The sequence below is a fragment of the Pseudogymnoascus destructans genome (assembly GCF_001641265.1).
Source record: "Pseudogymnoascus destructans isolate 20631-21 unplaced genomic scaffold scaffold_7, whole genome shotgun sequence".
NCBI classification, from domain to species: domain Eukaryota; kingdom Fungi; phylum Ascomycota; class Leotiomycetes; order Thelebolales; family Thelebolaceae; genus Pseudogymnoascus; species Pseudogymnoascus destructans.
Genome location: NW_020167526.1, coordinates 1,441,926 through 1,460,279, shown reverse-complemented (window position 1 = coordinate 1,460,279; position 18,354 = coordinate 1,441,926). Strand labels below are relative to the sequence as shown.

The 18,354-nt window shown below is 48.7% G+C and overlaps 4 protein-coding genes across 4 annotated transcripts; 3 read left to right on the top strand and 1 right to left on the bottom strand.

The window, feature by feature from the left end:
* Window positions 1-2,336: 2,336 nt before the first annotated feature.
* On the top strand, window positions 2,337-3,557 carry VC83_03139 (uncharacterized protein; the record flags this gene model as incomplete). Its single annotated transcript, XM_024466788.1, has 6 exons — window positions 2,337-2,353; window positions 2,513-2,644; window positions 2,697-2,746; window positions 2,788-2,978; window positions 3,042-3,242; window positions 3,294-3,557. The coding sequence occupies 6 exons, from the start codon at window positions 2,337-2,339 to the stop codon at window positions 3,555-3,557; spliced, it is 855 nt and encodes a 284-aa protein (XP_024325244.1).
* Window positions 3,558-11,266: 7,709 nt separating this feature from the next.
* Window positions 11,267-12,962, top strand: VC83_03138 (uncharacterized protein; the record flags this gene model as incomplete). Its single annotated transcript, XM_024466787.1, has 3 exons — window positions 11,267-11,504; window positions 11,862-12,906; window positions 12,959-12,962. The coding sequence occupies 3 exons, from the start codon at window positions 11,267-11,269 to the stop codon at window positions 12,960-12,962; spliced, it is 1,287 nt and encodes a 428-aa protein (XP_024325242.1).
* A 426-nt stretch (window positions 12,963-13,388) lies between these two features.
* VC83_03137 (uncharacterized protein) lies at window positions 13,389-13,664 on the top strand (the record flags this gene model as incomplete). Its single annotated transcript, XM_024466786.1, has 2 exons — window positions 13,389-13,472; window positions 13,512-13,664. 2 exons carry the CDS (start codon window positions 13,389-13,391, stop codon window positions 13,662-13,664), a joined length of 237 nt encoding a protein of 78 aa, XP_024325564.1.
* A 3,891-nt stretch (window positions 13,665-17,555) lies between these two features.
* PLC1_4 (Phospholipase C) lies at window positions 17,556-17,918 on the bottom strand (the record flags this gene model as incomplete). The annotated part of the gene is made up of 1 exon (XM_024466785.1): window positions 17,556-17,918. The coding sequence occupies one exon, from the start codon at window positions 17,916-17,918 to the stop codon at window positions 17,556-17,558; it is 363 nt and encodes a 120-aa protein (XP_024325563.1).
* Window positions 17,919-18,354: the final 436 nt, after the last annotated feature.

The following is an 18,354-nucleotide window of genomic DNA, read 5'->3' as shown; positions in this document are numbered from 1 at the left end:
AAATGCTTGTAACTGGTGCTTTTAAGAGCTAGTGAGCTCCTTGTCGTCGTTCTTGTCTTCTCTGTTTGACAAGTGGAATTCCTCGAGATCCTAAGTAGTAATACTCTAGTTCTCTTTTTCCTTCAACGTGGCACATAGCTGTCCTTGTGGGGCCTTGCACCTGCCTTGACCTTGCCAAGTAGCGTTAAGCTGTTTGCCATACTTTCGTCCTCCATTCCCTTTCTTTAACTGTCTGCAGTTTCGCACTATGTGCCTAGGCTTATTGCAGTTAAAGCAGAGCCGTTCTTAGACTGTCGCTCCTTGTTAGGATTTGTAATGGTGGGTGCACCAGATGTGAGAATCTAGCCACCCAAGGAAGGGATGAATTTACTAAGACAACACACTGTCTTAGGAAACAGAGCCAAAGGGTTGTAGCTTAGACTATTCCACAACGCAGCAATCAGGTGTGTGATGTAGTGAAGTGGTTCAGACAAGTTGCAACAAATGTTGAGTCTGGGAACTCAGGGGTAAGTCAAGAGGTTAACACCTCACTGACTTTTCAGAAACAAGGAGTAACAAACAAGATAAATGCTTGGAAGCTTGGAAAAGACGTGGAAGTATGTGATAGTCAATTTACTGTATTGTCTGCTTGCCCTTTCTTAAGGAAAGGGCAATCCTATTTATGCTAAAGGAATGTAGTTCTCTCATTTTCCAAGACTTTCCATGACTTACCAGGCTTGGTAACTGTAGTCGACGTAAGAGAATCCCATAGAACCATCTCTTAGGTTTGTAGCCTATAGGAAGTAAAAGGAGGTCCCAGGTCAGAGTACCCCTATAGACAAATTATGTCATAGACAAATTATGTCATAACTTAACCAATCTTGTGGGTAACTAAATAGCGATGACATGTAATGAATCATAGAGGTTCGTAGGAGCTTTTAGAGCTATCGTTCATGCTCCTAGGCCTCTAGTTGGTAGATATATGTCATGTGGTAGTATGAGTGATGTCATGTAATGAATCATAGAGGGTTGTAGAGATATGCTATGTGGTAATATCGGCCCAGTAACTAAGGAGCGATGACGTGTAATGAATCATAGATGGTTGTAGCAATCGTTGAGTAGTATTGCTCTTGTTGTTGGTGTGATAAGCCAAAATATGTATAGTGACTTGTAGGTTTGAGGAGGAGATTTCCAAGTTTGCTCTTGAGTTTGATAGCAAACTGAGTGCAACGAATGTCAGTATGACATGATTGTGGGGTTTGCCATTAGGCTTGAAAGTAGTGACGAGTTCTATAGGTTAGGGTTAATGACTCCTTGTTTGTCTTCTCTTCTAAGTTGTTACGGCTAAGTGCTATGGCTAGCGCTTATGGCTGCAACCTCACATGATGGATAACATTGGATATCATGGATATTATGTTATCCATGTTATCCACGGCGATCCACGGAATGTCATGTGATGGATAACATTGGATATCTTGGATATTATGTTATCCATGTTATCCACGGGGATCCACAGAATATCAGGTGATGGATAACATTGGATATCATGGATATTATGTTATCCATGTTATCCACGGATATCCCTTTGGCATGACGCCACTATCGTATTTCCTTAGATAGGAGCTTCGTGCTCAACTCAATATAGTATTCTTTACAATACTGTAACATGTTACTTGGAAGCCTTTGTGTCTAATCCCCTGCCTCCTCTGTCAAGTCAACCTTACGCAAGAAACCTCTGTGTCTTCTATCATTTAGAAGTCAGCGTTACACTAGCGTGGTTTCCATTAATACCATGGAAACAGTGTCCATTTCCAGCCCCTCCTAGTGAGGGTCCTCCTACTCATCTTCAATATCCTAGTGTCACCTCTTTTGACAACCCTCTTCTTAGATCAGGACTTGCTTCTTCGCAAAGTCCCATACAGCCTTAGGGTAGGCGTCATAGTCGTTACCATACGTCCTTTGGAATAGCTCTAGGGCTTCCTCTGTAAGGACACAGGGAATACGGCTCTCCGTAGGTGCATATGGGAGTGCGAGTCGGAGGTGATGCTGTATTCTATCCTATAGGTCTACTACGAAGGATACAAAAAAGATGAAGGGGGAGCTTATAGCTTCCTACCCCTTATGTACCTAAATGGGGTCCGACTCGGCTAGGCCTTAGCGTACCGGTAGATCCACTCCCGTCTGCCGCCCGAATCGACCCCGACCCTAGAACGTCTATGCTGCTATACTACTATGTCGCCTATTCCGCGTTGTCTTACGGGTCCGAGGGTACCCCGTGTAAGGAGGCATCCTTACATTACCCCCCCCCTTGAGAGAGTGCTTTGTCCTCAAAGCGCGTGGCTCCGTGTGCCGACCGAATGGTAGCCGAGTGTCGGTATGGTCTAGGTAGTCTTTGTTCGAAGATCGTGGTGCTGAATGCGTCCGTGGGATGGATCGCGGAGCGTGCTTTGTTCCCAATAAAAGCGGATTGTTGAGGTCCGAGTTGGCACCGTATAGTATCCGGTTGTGGTGTTGCGCGTCGCGAGTTTCTTAGTTACTGTGCGCGCGCTACTACTCCTCCGAAATTTATTGTTCTAAGCGGTTGTCATGAAGCAACCGATTCCGCCCAGGATTCGAAGGCTTCTTTTTACAACAACACCGCCTACGAACCCACCTCCCGAATCCAGTAAGTAGCCCCTCTTGTTCGTATACTGTATACTAATCTGATTGTTTCATAGGAAACAAAACAAACCAGACGACCGAGTAGGTGATGATTGCGCGCCGACGCGTAGGTGATAACTTCTGGGCTTGGGGCTGACGGTTTTGTAGGAAACCTTTTCGCGAAGATGCCCGTCCTGCTGCCCCCCGGGGCCCTCCCGGCTGCGTACCGCGTCCTCTGTATGAGATGCGTGCGCCGTATTGGGACACCCGACGATGCTCCCATGGAGCACGAGTGCGTTTGGAGCGAGAAAAGCTCCAAGTGCGCCTACTGCGTGAAGCAGAAGGCACCATGTGTGCCGGTGAGTTCTCGGGTGCTGTTCGGTCTGGTGGTTGGTTTCCTGTGCTGACTTTCTGGGGGATAGATTCTCTGGTTCCTCGAGGAGGAATATGCCGCCATCGTCGCCGCCGAAGCGGCCACCCCTCCCATCCTGGCCACCACACTCAAGGCCTACAAGGAGGTCGCGCGCGTGGCCGACCTCTCCAGCGCCGCCATGCCGGCCCTGCGCTCCCCCTTTGAGGGAGCGCAGTACATTCAGGGGCTGGCCACCCTCGCCGCCATCAAGGTAAGCTTTCCCCTTGCTGTTGTTCTTGTTCTGGGTCTGACTCCTAGGTAGGACCTCGCCGCCGCGGTGGAGGGGTTGAAGGAGGATACGGGGAAGCTCCTCGCGGGGCAGGCCCGCGCCGTCTCCTTGCTGGGGACGGTGGATAAAACCACCGACAAGGTGGGGAAGGAGGTGAGCTTCGTGGTGACTGCGGTCGCGAAGGTGGAGAAGGCGGTGGAGAAGTTGGCCGGGGCTGTTGCGGTGGCTCCCCGCAATGGCGGGAAGAGGAAGAGGGGGGAGGAGGAGGAGGGGAATGGGGAGAACCCAATTGGGTGAACGGGCCCTGTGCCGGAGGGGACTCGCGCGTGGTCTTTCGCGTGGGGTCACTTCGACCCTTCGTCTCGCATGGTGGTAGCCGCCTGTTGCGACGCCGGTGAGACGTTTGGGAAGGGTGGCCTCCGCAAGGACTACGGTTGCGAGTGTGCCCTGGCTCAGAGGGTGCTTAGTTTAGAGTCGCAGACAGCAATGACTCTGTTTCTTCCGCTTTGTCTTTCCCTCCGTGATCGTAGTTTTGTTCCTTTCCCGTCTCCCCTGCCGTAACAACTCCTAGTAGTTCGTGAGGTGGACCTGGTAAGTCTGGGTATTCCGTATGAAACTCCCTGAGTTTCTGGGGAGAGTTCATGAAGTTTGACGCTGGGTACCACTCCGGGTCCGGATCGTATCCGACCCAACTAACCCTGTATTGTAGTTGCTTCCGGTGGACCCTTACACCGAGGATCTTTTCCACTTCCCATTCCTCTACGCCATCTATCACTTCGCTGCTAGGCTCAGGCGGATCCTGACCAGGTAGGGGATTGTTCGGATCCTTCATAAGTACGTCTGGTGAGAACACATCGTGTATTTGCGAACCGGTAGGTAGTTCCAATCGAAATGCGTGCCCAATCCGTTCCGACACCGTATATGGTCCGACCCATTGTTGGCCCAGCTTGCGGCTAGGACGAGAGTTTTTCAAATTTTTGGTCGATAGGTACACTCTATCTCCTACGTCCCAGTCGATGGCCCTTCGGCGTCGATTCGCGTGCTTAGACATTTCCTCTTGTGCCTTTGCCATGTTTTCCTTTGCGTGGACCCATGCGGTATGCATTCGGTCTGCCACCGCCTTGGCTTCCTCTCGGTTTAGGGTCTCCCGGGGGTTGGTGCTTTTCGGAGTGTTCCAATCCCAACTCGTACGCGGATCAGTTCCATACTTGAGTCAGTAGGGGGTCATGCCAATGGATGCGTGGGAGAGTGTCATTTGCACGCGGTCCATTATGGGGATGAGTTCGCTCCAGTTATCCTGATAATGGGATACGAAGGGCCTCAGTCTCTGATCGATGTATCGGTTCATGATTTCCGTCTGCCCGTCGGTCTGCTTATGATAGGCAGTCGACAGCTTAACCTTAACGCCAATAATTCGACAGAACTCTTGCCAAAAGGATGATAAGAATTGGGGTCCGCGGTTGCTTACAATCGAGTCCGGAGTGTGTCCGAATCGGTATATCCATTCGATGAACAATTGCGCCATCTGGTGGGCAGTTGTGGTTTTGTAGCAAGGTATTGTCACCGAACTCTTTCCAAGTCGGTCCATAAACACTAAGATGCTGTCGTATCCATGCTTGTCCCTTTGGAACTCCTTGAAGTCCATGGTGAGGTGTTGCATAGGATATTCGGGTATGGGCAGCGGGTGTAGGAAGCCTTGCTGCTTGGTGACATTGGTGTGAGAAAGCCGGCATTTCACGCAGTTTCGTACATACCGCAAACAGTCCGCTTCCATCCCGACCCAATGATACTTTGGGGCGAGCAACTGGTAGGTTTTCCTGCCACTTGGGTGTGCTGACGACACTTGATCGTGCGCTTCCCGGATCAGTTTCGTACATAGGTCAGTGTGGCAATTTACACATAGGCGGCCTTTGTATAGGAGGAGCTGGTCGTTCATCGCGAATCCGTCCGGTAGGGGTTGTTTCGCGCGAGTCTCAGTGAACGACTTCCGATTGTCCGCACATAGCGCTTCTATTAAATTGAAGGGCACCTGGGGCTTGGCGGTGTCCATTGAATTAATGGATGCTATGTAGCTCTCGGCGAGTTCGGTGCTGATTCGGGGGTGTAGGCGGCTTGGACCTAACAATACCCTCGCTCTACTATCAAGTTTCACTTTCTGCTGCGTTACCAGGTCTTGGTCTCTTCGGCTCAGAATATCAGCCTTCTGATTATTCTTGCCTGCGGTGTACGTGATGCAGAAATTGAAGTCGGAGAGTAGCTCCATCCACCGAACCTGTTTCGCTGTGAGAATCTTGGTAGACATGAAATATTCCAACGAACGGTGATCAGTGTAGACGTCAACTCGGTGGCGTACCGAAGCCAACTCGGGCCTCCATTTTCCAAAGGCTTTCACGATTGCGAATAGTTCCTTGTCGTGGATCTCCCAGTTGATCTCATGTCCGGATAGGACGTGACTGTAGAAGCTTACTGGGTACCATCGCTTGTCAGGGTGTTCTTGAGACAGGACACCAGCTACCACTCCATCAGAGGAGTCGGTCTCCAGCTTCGTAGGCAATTCGGGGTTGAAGTGGTGAAGTGCCTGTACCGCTAAAAGTTGTTGTCGCAATTCCTCGAACGCATCCTCACATTCGTCTGTCCACCGGAACGGCTCCGAGGGACTAGTGATGGTGGTGAGGGGCTTTGCTATTTTGCCGAAATTACGAATGAATTGTCTATAGAAGCCACAGAATCCTAGGTAGGACTTCACACCCATAACCGTGGTCGGTCGGATCCAGTTACGAAGGGGTTCGATTTTGTCAGGGTCCGCTTCGACACCGAAGGTAGTGAGAACATAACCCAAGTATTTTGTCCTGGTGACGTTGAACTCGCATTTGTTCAAATCAGCTTGGAGTCCAGCTTCTCGGAGACGCTGTAGGACCTTATGCACATGGTCTATGTGTTCCGTAGGGTCCTCTGAATAGATTAGGATGTCGTCCAAGTACGCGGTACAGAAGTCGTCTAAGTATTGCATCAGAACGTCATTCATATACCGCTGATAGGTTGCGGGACCGTTCGTCAGTCCAAATGGCAACACTTTGCACTTATAGGATCCATAGCGAGTCCGAAAAGTCGTGTACTCTTCCGAGTCGGGGTGCATCCGTATACGATGGAAGGCTTGTCTGATATCTAGCTTCGTGAAGATTTTTGCTTTCGACACCCGTCCTAGTAGTTCATCGATACGCGGGATGGGGTAGGGATCGTTCCGGGTGAGACCATTTAACTTCCGGTAATCGATGCAAAATCTTAATTTGCCATCCGCTTTCTTTACGAATAGGATAGGGGATGCAAAGGGGCTGTTGCTGTTGACGATGAATCCCTTTTCCAGGTTTTCCAGCAGGTATTGCTTGGTAGCCTTAAGCTCTTCGGTGCCCTGTCGATATAACGGGGAGAAAGCATTTGGTAAAGGGGCTTCGAGCTGTATCTTGTGGTCGTATATGCGGTGGGGGGGAATTCGATCCGATTCCAACTTCGAAAAGACATCGGTGTACCTCCGGTGCATATGCGGAAGCTTCTGCTGGATGAGGCGGAGCGTTTCTTCGTCCTCTACCAACTCCTTTTCATGAATGATCTGATCGATTTCGTAGATGCTAGTTTGAAAAAACTCGGAGTCGTTTCGCATCATCTCGTGGTGGAAAGCATTTGCACTGATTTCGCATATATGCATGGGCGTAAACCTATGTATTAGGGTTTTCTGCGGTGGGGGAGAAACCTCCTGGTTTCGTGGTGGGTTCGATGGCGTATCGGTGATCTCTTCGTAGTCGGAAGTTATCACTTTCATTTCCATTGAACGTCCGCCTGCGCGGCGTCTGTCTTCGCGGTGGATTGCGAAATCCCGGCGATTCGCATCCGACTGGTATGCAGGATGTTTAATGGACGTTTCGCGTGAGTGGTAGGGCAAGGTGATCTCCTTGCTCCAGCTAGGAGTCGGCGGGTACTCCTTTGGCCATACTAACCGGCTCTTTGCAGAGTCGAGTAGTATTCGGAAGCGGCTGAAAAGCTTCTTCCCAATTATCACATCTTGTGCTCCGAGGTCCAGGAGCACAAAGAGGCAGTTATATATTCGGCGTCCTTCGACTGTTAAGTGCAACCGAATATACTCCGATACGTGACTTTGGATTTTTCGCTGAAAACCACGTATGGGTACAGAGTAGGGCAGTTTCCGTATGGGGCTCTGAAGCGCCTTCGACAGTCGTAGCGCGAAGGGCTTGTTGATGACGAGGTATCCGTTTGCTCCTGTGTCTGCGAGAGCCTTCGTTTGCACACCGAGTCCGTTCAGACTCAGCGTCGTGTCGACTAAGAACTGGGTTCCGCCCAAGAGTTCTTGTAGGTCGAGATCTCGCAGATCACATTTGCGTAGACCTAGGAAGGAGCCTTTCCCTAGGCCTCGTCGTTTTCCTCCAGGGATGCATCCGATTGGAGTTCGACTGCCTCCTCCCACTGCTCTTCGGGTTCAGGGGCTTCGCGGTCAATCTCTTTGACTGTGGGGTTGAGCGGGCACCTGTCCTGGAAATGACCGGGCTTCCCGCATTTGAAACAGTTTCCGGACGCAGCCGGCACGGCGGTCCGCACGCGACCTGTTATGTCCGGCTTGGGGGCGGTGGGTATGAAAGGAGTCCTCTGGAAGGAACCCAACGGACTTCTTGTCGTCTTCGGTGGTTGGGTCTTGGCGGCCTCCACAGGCGGGAACCTGGATGAGCCGAGGCGGGCCCGTCCTGGGAAGTTCGACTCGCCGCTCTTGGACTGGGAGCTCAACTCGCCGTTCCTGCGTCGCTCTTGGTCGAAGGCGGTTAAGGCTCGGACCATGGTGAGGTAATCGCCTTTCCATTGGTCCTTCACGACCGCCACGCGGCTGCGGAATTGCGGTGTGAGCTTGTTCCACATATACCGAAACCACTCCGATTGTGATACTTGTCCCGTAATCGCCGCACTTTGGAAGCGGGCTTTGAACTCGGGGAAGGTTTCGTGTAAGTGACCCTTTTCGCCCATCTGCATATCGTCGAATTCGTTCCGGGCCTGTTCGGTCTCATTACCCGTAAGGTAATATGATCCTAATAGGTCCATCATTTCGTCTGCGCTCTGGAAGCCATGCGTATCCGATAGGTATTGGGGTTCCAGATATTTCTTTGCCAGGCCGGTCGTAGTTCCCCATATCAACGCTCTTCTCGAGACGTCGGTAGGGTAGTGGTCCTCATTGACTACAAGTCGGTCCCGAATGGACGCGCTCCATTGCATGAAGGTATGTTCTATCCCATCGCTGAGCGGCGTAATCTTCTCAGAGATGGTGGATTTCTTGTAGCGATTCGGAGGGTCCTCGGTGTACTGTCGAGGTAGAGCCGGGATTGAAAGAGAGCGCGTGGTGCCAACCGGAGGCAGTCGAACGGTGCCGGGCGTGTTTCGCATTGGCGACACGGGCTGTTCGTCTTCGTCGACCTCAATGGTGCGCACTGGGGTGTCCGCCGGTGGTGGCGTAGACGGTATTCGGGTCTGGCTGGCTACGAGGCTGGCTACCATCGCCTTGAGCTCCCGCATCTCGTTCTCCAGGTTCGCTATGCGATCCGGGGGGCTTTCGGATGGTCCTGCGGTCGTGCCCGCTGTGGCGGTTTGCCTAGTTGTCATTCGTAGCGGTTGACCGTCATTATCGGGTGGTGGGTTTTGTGTCGTCTTGCGCGACATCTTGATTCGGGGGTGTATCGACTCGCAGTCGATACGGAAGAGTCTGACTTCCGGTAGCTCGTAGCTATCAGCACTCTTGTTCACAATTGCCTCTGTGCTAAGGGGGTTCTTTAGGATCTCGTATCCTATTCGGCGCCAACGCGTCGGCGACTTTACCAGCTTGTTCTGAAGAATCAAACCCTGATCCACTGGCTGTCCGTGAGATCTCTGGAATCACGGCTATTTGAAGTCGTCAGGTCTCTACTCCGAAACATTACCGAGTCGCAGTCGATGGTGCAACGGTAGTTCTCCTAAGTCGTTCCGTTGTGGGATATTATTTAAGTACGGCCGTCCCCGGCAGGCGTGATCTTTTTTGTATAATGTAAGGACACAGGGAATACGGCTCTCCGTAGGTGCATATGGGAGTGCGAGTCGGAGGTGATGCTGTATTCTATCCTATAGGTCTACTACGAAGGATACAAAAAAGATGAAGGGGGAGCTTATAGCTTCCTACCCCTTATGTACCTAAATGGGGTCCGACTCGGCTAGGCCTTAGCGTACCGGTAGATCCACTCCCGTCTGCCGCCCGAATCGACCCCGACCCTAGAACGTCTATGCTGCTATACTACTATGTCGCCTATTCCGCGTTGTCTTACGGGTCCGAGGGTACCCCGTGTAAGGAGGCATCCTTACATCCTCTATGGTATTAATGTAAGCCCTTTCCTCGTCCATTCATTCCTAAAGGTGAGCCAACTTCGATGCCATGCTCTCGCCCTAGTCTGCCGTTTGTAGGGGTTCTATGCAAAGATGAGATGAAGGCGACGATGAAAGGGATCAGATAAGAAACCTTTGAGTAGTTGGCTTCTATAGGCGTAGCTCTTAGAGCTGGCTTAGTAGCCTTGGTCGCTAGTGTCGCCCCCCTAGAGGTCGCTCAAGTAATCCGTCTTTCTAAGCTTGCCATCCCGACCTAGTAGGCTAGATATAGGTTGAGTTAATAGAATTGTAAAGCGTAGGCCTAAGGTCTCACAGGAGTCTAGGGGACCAGGTCAGGAGGCAGGAAGGTATTGTATTGTATAAGCATAATAGGTCTACATAGATATAGCGACTATTGACTAGAGGCCTTCTTCCGAGGCCTCCAACCCCTTTTATCTAGGCGCCTTGTGCCCTACTTTACTGAGCTCTACGGGCCCCATGAAAGTGGCCTCACGTGGTGGCACGTGATGGCCTTCCTTACACCTACGCTGTCTTAGTCGTCGGCCGATTTGCTGCAAAACCTACGCAAACTCACAAAGCCACCGTAACTCGAATATTCCGATACCTCCGTAAGACAATCGACTATGTGCTTGTCTTCAAAGGTCCACTAGCAGCGCTGTCTGGCTATAGTGATTCTGATTAGGCGGGAGACTATGACACTTGGAAATCAACTTCAGGCTACGTTTTTAATGTAGGAAGTGCGGTGATTAGCTGGTCCTCAAAGCTACAATCAACTGTTGCACTGTCATCGTGCGAGGCTGAATATATCGGCCAAACGAATGCTACAAAAGAGGCAATTTGGCTACGACTACTTAATGAAATACAACCCGAAGCAGCATACAAGGCGCAAGCGACGATTATATACTGCGATAACCAAGGCGCTATTGCACTTGCGAAGAACCCTTAATTTCACGCCCGTACTAAACACATTGATATACAATATCATTTTGCTATAGAGCTTCAGTATATCGAGACAGAGAGTCAGGTAGCCGATGGCTTGACAAAGGCGTTAGACAAGATCAAGTTCGAAGGATTCAGGAAGGCAATTGGGCTGGAGCAGGCATGAGAAGACATGGCAGGTCAGGCTTTTCCCTCCTAATATAAGGGGTTTTTATTACCTAGAGATGCTGAGATATGAGCTGGTTTATCCAGCCGACTGATACACTGCGATTTTCCCTGAGATGTCAAGGGTTTTTTGGTCGTATCGGAACTATGACTTTATTTATATGACTGCTGCCAGAGAACAATGGCTAGACTATAGCTCGCATTCCTGAGTGGGAGTGTTGAATTTGTCAGTACTGCAAGCCCCTGATCGAGACTGGGTATATAGTCAGCGATCCCCTCCTGTATTTTAGTTGAAGTCTAATAGAAACGTCAACCAATTAGAGCACCAAAACATCAGATCATTGCTATAATGACAGAGCAAAGATAGCGGAAAATCAGGAAGTAGAAAGTCTATTCAAAAGGGCGGAGCTGTTACAGTTGAACAAGCACGAAAGAAGATTCATGTAGTAAAGGAGCACGTTATAGAAGAAGCAAGATAGAGAAGAGAGAGAAAGCGCATGGTTAACCTTGAGTATAAGCTGCAGCTCCGTGCTGGCATTGATGCACGGAGAGCGGAACAGGCTCGGAAAAGGGAATTACTTGAATTCCAAAGGAGTAACCCAGACACTAAGCCACCGAGGGAACTACTCCAAGTAACCATCGACCCTGGGATTAAGCGTAAGAGACAGGAAGAAGAGGAGGAAGATGAGATGGAGTTGCAGCGACAACTAGCAGCTAAAGAAGGCAGTTTTGTCGGTTTTTCAAGCCTTAACTACGACTTGATTGCAAGCGAAGATGAATCACTGCCCGACAACCACATAGATCCAAATTTGTTTTAAATAGTTTCAATTTATTATTTACCTATCTGTTATGGTACGCGTCGTCGGCATCAGCCGAGATGAATGGTCCAACCTAACACACCATTCGAGGCCATCGTACCATGGTTCCCATAATGCATTTATATACCCCCCCAGCGCCAGGCCAGGCCAGCTTCCCATCCATCCTCTCGCCATACTTTCCTACTGCAGTATCTCTCAAAGTCTCACAACACCACCGCGCTTCAGCCCCCTATCCAGTTTGGCCAAATGGACTCAATACGCTGTCTCTTGCCAGCCGCCCTCCTACCCCTAGCCACGCTAAGATTCCGTACCAAGCCCGTCGCCGTGGACTCCTCAACTCTCTCCAAGCTCCCTCCAGAGCTTCTCCTGCGCATCGCCTCCTACCCCCCCCCCGCCTCCGCAGGCGCATTCTCCCTATGCAGCAAGAGGCTATACGCCCTCCTCGCGATCCCCTACTTGAAATGCCTGCATGGCCATCCCCCCTTCAGCACAGCTGAGTTCCTTAGGCTCCTCGAGCCTGACTTACCAGACCATATCGTTTGCTACTATTGTGAGAAGCTGCATAAGATTAAGCGCTTGGAGCGGCATATCAAGTTTACCAAGCGGTGCGATATCCCAGTCAACGAAGCGATGCGGTCATACATCCATCCCCGCTTCAGCTATGTTATTTTTCAAATGGCTATGAAGCGCCACCGCCAAGGCCTCGACTACTCCTCCCCCCTAAAGCTACTCTCATACAACGAATGGAGCTGGATTGGACCTGACGAAATCAAGACCTCATTCCGCATTGTCGACGGCTCCCTCCTCCTCCGTCAACAACACATCCTCCTTGTTCACCCCAACAACGACCAGATGTTTACCAACACAAAGATCATGATCTGCCCGCACATCAAGCAGCTCCGCGGCACGATCAACTGCCAATCCAGTGGCATGGGGAGGTACAACATGGTCTATACCCCTGGCAGCATAGAGATAGACCACACGCCTACCGCGGTCGAGTGTGACTGCTGTGCCCACCAGGGGAAGAAGGACGAGGGGAACTGGTCCGGGCTGGTACGATGCCGCGACTGCGCGACCGAGTTCCGCGTCGATACGTTGGGGATAGGGCAATCTGGTAAGGCGTATGTGGTGACGCGGTGGAAGGATCTAGGGGAGGGCAGGGACGCGAATGATTCGGTGTGGTGCGCGCATATGGGTGAGAAGGGGTTACTGGGGGGTGCGGGGAGGGAGGCAGCGGGGAGGTCCATTTGTGTGAGGTTTGAAGGAGAGGGGTGGCGGGGTGGGCTGGAGTCGCTGGTGATGCCGAGGGAGATGAAGCGGTTGGTGAAGTATAGGTATTGTTTTTGTGAAGTTTAATCCATTGGGTGAGAGCTAGGGGGGAGCTCGGCGTGGATTTTTGCGCTGCGGAAGGGCCGATTTGCGCAGAGTCCTAAGGGGCAGGGGAAGGAGCGGAGGAGCTGGAGTTTAGGTCGCTCTTAACAGCTAAGGAGAGGAAGCGGCTGCTGAAGTTTAGCTGTTAACTATCATATATACCTAAAGAGGAAGTTGCAACCACGATGATGTTTACTTACATCTTACTTACATTATCCCACGGGCTCCCCCGTCTTCTCTCTTTCTCTCATTCTACTTCACACACCGATCTTCATTCTGGCCATCATATTTCTTGGCTACTGAAACAGCTCTTCTTTTTCTTGGTTTCTCACATCGATTTCCAGGCCCCTTTTCTTACCTTTCCCCCCCCTTTCGATTCTCAGGGTCTTTCCTTTTTTCCTCTCGTCTCCCCCCCATCGACTACGGAACGATGTCGTATGATCTGGCGATGCTCGCCCTGGTCGCGGTCGGCATCATCCCTGGAGCCATAGTGGCCACATTCGTCGTCGCGGGGGTCTGTTTTCCCAATTCCTGGCTCGGCAAGCTAACAAAGGCACCACTCTCTCCCGGCACTCAGGCAGCGACTACGATCCGACAGAACAACGATGCTGCGCAGAGAACGGCTGACGCGGTAGAACAGAACTTGGAGCAGCAGACGGAAGTTACAACTGCGCTGCAAGGGGTTATGGTGGACCAACAGAATTGAGGACCGCCTTCCTGGGGCAAGGCGTTAGATGGCCCAGGGTCTCCCGAGGTCTCGAGAGAAAGTTATCAAGAGGCTTAGGGGGCCCACCAGCAACGAGCTCGCACTTTTACGCAGTGCTGGTGACTAGTACCCCTCGGGGTGAAGCTAAGTCGAGCTCACAACAAACACAGCAAAGAACGTCGAGTGCGGCGGGAAAACTGTGTTTGTATGGCATCTCCCCCGTCCCCATCCCTTCCCATCTATCCCCATCCCATCCCAATCCACCCAGAACGGCCTAGTGGAGGACGCGCGTTGTTTCCAAATCTCCACCGAACAGTGTTGCCCGAATACCACTCTGAATACTACTCGAGCATCCTCGAGTAGAGTACTCATATTGAAGCTCGAATACCAGTACTCGAATACCAGTACTCGAATACCATGAGTAGTACTCGCATATAAAATGAAAATTGATAAATAACAGTATATATACTAAGCTAGCTCTCATTATCTGCATCATCACCACTGTCTTCGTCATCGCCTTGTGATATAACACCCCAATTCCTTAAGCATAGTAGATATCTAAGTGTAGACGGCGACAGTCGGTTTCGTTTCTTTGTAATAATGTCGCCGCCAACACTAAATACTCGTTCCGAGTCTGCTGATGTAGCTGGAACAGCTAGGTGGTCCTTTGCTATACAAGCAATTGTTAGATATTAGTATTGCTTACTATGCTAATAATTGAGAATATCTATGTCCCTGCCAACTGTTGGCTCCTTCATCCATCGCTTCCATTCCAGCTCAGTATTATAATTGCTTTGTGATACATATAACTCATCTTCTAAGTCTATATCAATGTTCATAGCTTGCTCTGTATCTAGATCCTCATCTTCAATACTATTAATGACGTTTGGCGGCCTAAATATCGATAAAAGCAGTCCTGCCATTGTGCTTTTGCCCTGTTCTTTTTGATTGACTGTGTGCTGTCTTTCTATATAATATTAAAGACGTTAAAATTATACTAAGGATCACAAATTGTAGCAATCGTAGAGTGACTCTGTTGCTGATTTGTTGCTAGAGTATAGTAGTCATTAGGCTTCTTTAATGCTATCGAAGTAGTATGAGCAACTAGGCTTCATTCTAGTAGCTCACTTCTCTTATCTTCAAGCTTCTTAATCATTCTCATATACTGCGGAACGGCATAGTTAATAGTTGGATAAGAAGAGCCTTGTAACTTTTCAGTTAGGCAGATAAACTATAGCAGTTCCATGATGCTCTATCTGTAGGGAACTTTGGCTTTGCAAAAACGTATGAACTTCTAACAAGAAAGTTCTACTAGCTTTGCAAAAACTTATGAACTTCTAACAGGAAAGTTCTACTGGCCTAGTCTAAGGACTACTCTTCAAGACTATATATCTTCTTGCACTACTTGCAACTAAAACAAACCTAGACGGCAAAAGCCCTACAGCCTCTTGCAGCCTCTACCTATACTAGAACGCCTATGGGACTCCATATCCATTGACTTTATAGTCAAGTTGCCTCCTTCTATCCTAAAACGGGGTGCTACCCCTTATGACTCTATCCTTGTGGTGGTAGAAAGGCTCACAAAAATGGCACATTTTGAGCCTTGCAATGAGACTATCACAGCTTCTGAACTTGCGTGGCTATTCCTTAAGGTGGTCTTTAAATATCATGGAATTCCTAGACACTAGATCTCAGATAGGGGAGCAGTTTTCACTTCAAACTTTTTTAAGGAGTTCTCTAAACTCTTAAACATGGAACAACGCTTCTCTACAGCTTATCACCCTCAAACAGATGGCTAGATAGAGAGAGTCAACTCTGTACTTGAACAATATCTAAGAATTTATACAAACTATGCTTAAGACAACACACTGTCTTGGGAAACAGAGACGAAGGGTCAATGACGTGTAATGAATCATAGAGGGTTGTAGCAATCGTTGAGTAGTATTGCTCTTGTTGTTGGTGTGATAAGTCAAAATGTATAGTGACTTGTAGGTTTGAGGAAGAGATTTCTAAGTTTGCTCTTGAGTTTGATAGCAAACTGAGTGCAACGAATGTCAGTATGACACCACCTACTTGGACTATCTATAATGTCTTCCATGCATCTCTCTTGTCTAAGGCACAAGAAAGTTCCTTAAGACCACTTCAGTCTCCTCCACCTCCTGTTCTGATTTTGAATCAACCAGAATATGAAGTAGAGTCTATCCTTGACAAAAAGACACTTAGAGGTCAGGACTACTTCCTTGTTAAGTGGAAAGGCTATCCTATAAGTGACAACACTTGGGAGCCTAAGAGAAATCTAAAAAATGCTTATTCTAGAATGTCATACTGACATTCGTTGCACTCAGTTTGCTATCAAACTCAAGAGCAAACTTAGAAATCTCCTCCTCATACTGACATTCGTTGCACTCAGTTTGCTATCAAACTCAAGAGCAAACTTAGAAATCTCCTCCTCAAACCTACAAGTCACCATACATATCTTGGCTTATCACACCAACAACAGAAGCAATACTACTCAACGATTGCTGCAAACTCTTCTACTACATCTGTTTATGCTACATACATCATGGCATATCATTTGGACACTCATTGAACAAGTTATTAAGAAAATCTCCTCCTTAAGGGGGTGGGCCAATACTACCACATGGCATATCTCTACCAACTAGAGGCCTAGGAACATGAACAATAGCTCTAGAAGCTTCTACAACCCTCTATGATTCATTACACGTCATCGCTCCTTAGTTACCCACAAGATTGGTTAAGTTATGACATAATTTGTCTATAGGTACTCTGACCTTGGACCTCCTTTTCACTTCCTATAGGCTAGGAACCCAAGAGATGGTTCTATGGGATTCTCTTACATTTGCTACATGATTAGCAAGCTAGTTGTGGGTCGCACTTGATTTCTAATACATTTACCAAGCCTGGTTAGTCATGGAAAGTCATGGAAAATGAGAGAACTACACTCCTTTGGCATAAATAGGATTGCCCTTTCCTTAAGAAAGGGCAAGCAGGCAATACAGTAGATCGACTAGCACATACTTCTACGTCTTTTCCAAGCTTCCAAGCATTGATCTTGTTACTCCTTGTTTCTGAAAACTCAGTGAGGTGTTAACCTCTGACTTACCCCTGAGTTCCCAGACTCAACATTTGTTGCAACTTGTCTGAACCACTTCACTACATCACACACCTGATTGCTGCATTGTGGAATAGTCTAAGCTACAACCCTTTGGCTATGTTTCCTAAGACAGTGTGTTGTCTTAGTAAAATCATCCCTTCCTTGGGTGGCTAGATTCTCACATCTGGTGCACCCACCATTACATAGAATTTCTTTCTAAGAAAGCGACCTGGCTACTGCTCGAGTGCTCCTCTTCTCTTTCCTTTCTTCTCTAGATTGAGTTTAATTCATAATACCCAACTGGCGCCCTATGCCTTGGTGAACTGTGACATAAAACTCAATCTCTCTTATACCTCTTTTCCTGCTCTTTGCAGTGTGGGTAATAGTCCAAATAGTCCGTCCAAGGCCTTAAACTGGACTGGACTGTTTAAATATTGAGCAAACTGGACTGGACTGTATATTTATGTGGTCAAACTGGACGGACTGTGAAGCTGACTAATAAACTGACAGTTTGTATATAAATTACATCCAAGATTTCAAACACTCTGTAGCCTCGATAGTCTCCACCCCCAAGTTATTCCTTCTATCAGTAACTGTGAGCAACGCACCTGAAAATAGCCTTTCTGGTTCTGCTGACATAGCTGGAATTGAAAGAATATCAATGCCCATTAAAGAAAGATTAGGATACATTAGCCGCTGCGTAGGTTCTAACCACCATGCAAGTGCATCTTTGACCTCTGACAAGATGGGAGCTTGAAGATACCTAGCATACTCATCTACCTCTGTCTGTACACCGGCTTTCTTCCTTCTCCAAGCCTGATACTGATTTTCCCGCTGCTGATGCTGCACCTGTTTGCTCGTGGAGGAAGAACAATAGCTTTGGACTTGTATTTTTCTTCCCAGAATTCCTGCATCTTAACCTTTCCTCTAGTGATCCACACATCCTCCCAAGTAGATTCGAAGTACTCCCATTTAAATGCCGGGCACAGTACCATTGCTGCTATATAGACCGGGGTTCTACCTGTTAGAGCATAGTACTTGTCTAGTTTAGCCCAACCAGAGTTGCAACATGGGGCCATGTATCTATCCTCTTGATATTGTATCTTTGCGGCCTCAAAATGCTCTAATAGAAAGTCCATAGTAGGTAAAACACGGTCTAATGTGCCCACGTGTCCTTCAGTTGATAGTGTGGCGTCCTCAAAATACTGAAGAAAGTCCCTAATCTTCTGCAAATAACCCCAGTCTGTTTCTGAAAGTGCGTCCTTTTCTAACTTGTCTCTAGCTGCAAAGACATCAATAGCTTCGCGTCGTAGTTGTCATACTGACATTCGTTGCACTCAGTTTGCTATCAAACTCAAGAGCAAACTTGGAAATCTCCTCCTCAAACCTACAAGTCACTATACATATTTTGGCTTATCACACCAACAACAAGAGCAATACTACTCAACGATTGCTACAACCATCTATGATTCATTACACGTCATCGCTCCTTAGTTACTGGGCCGATATTACCACATAGCATATCTCTACAACCCTCTATGATTCATTACATGACATCACTCATACTACCACATG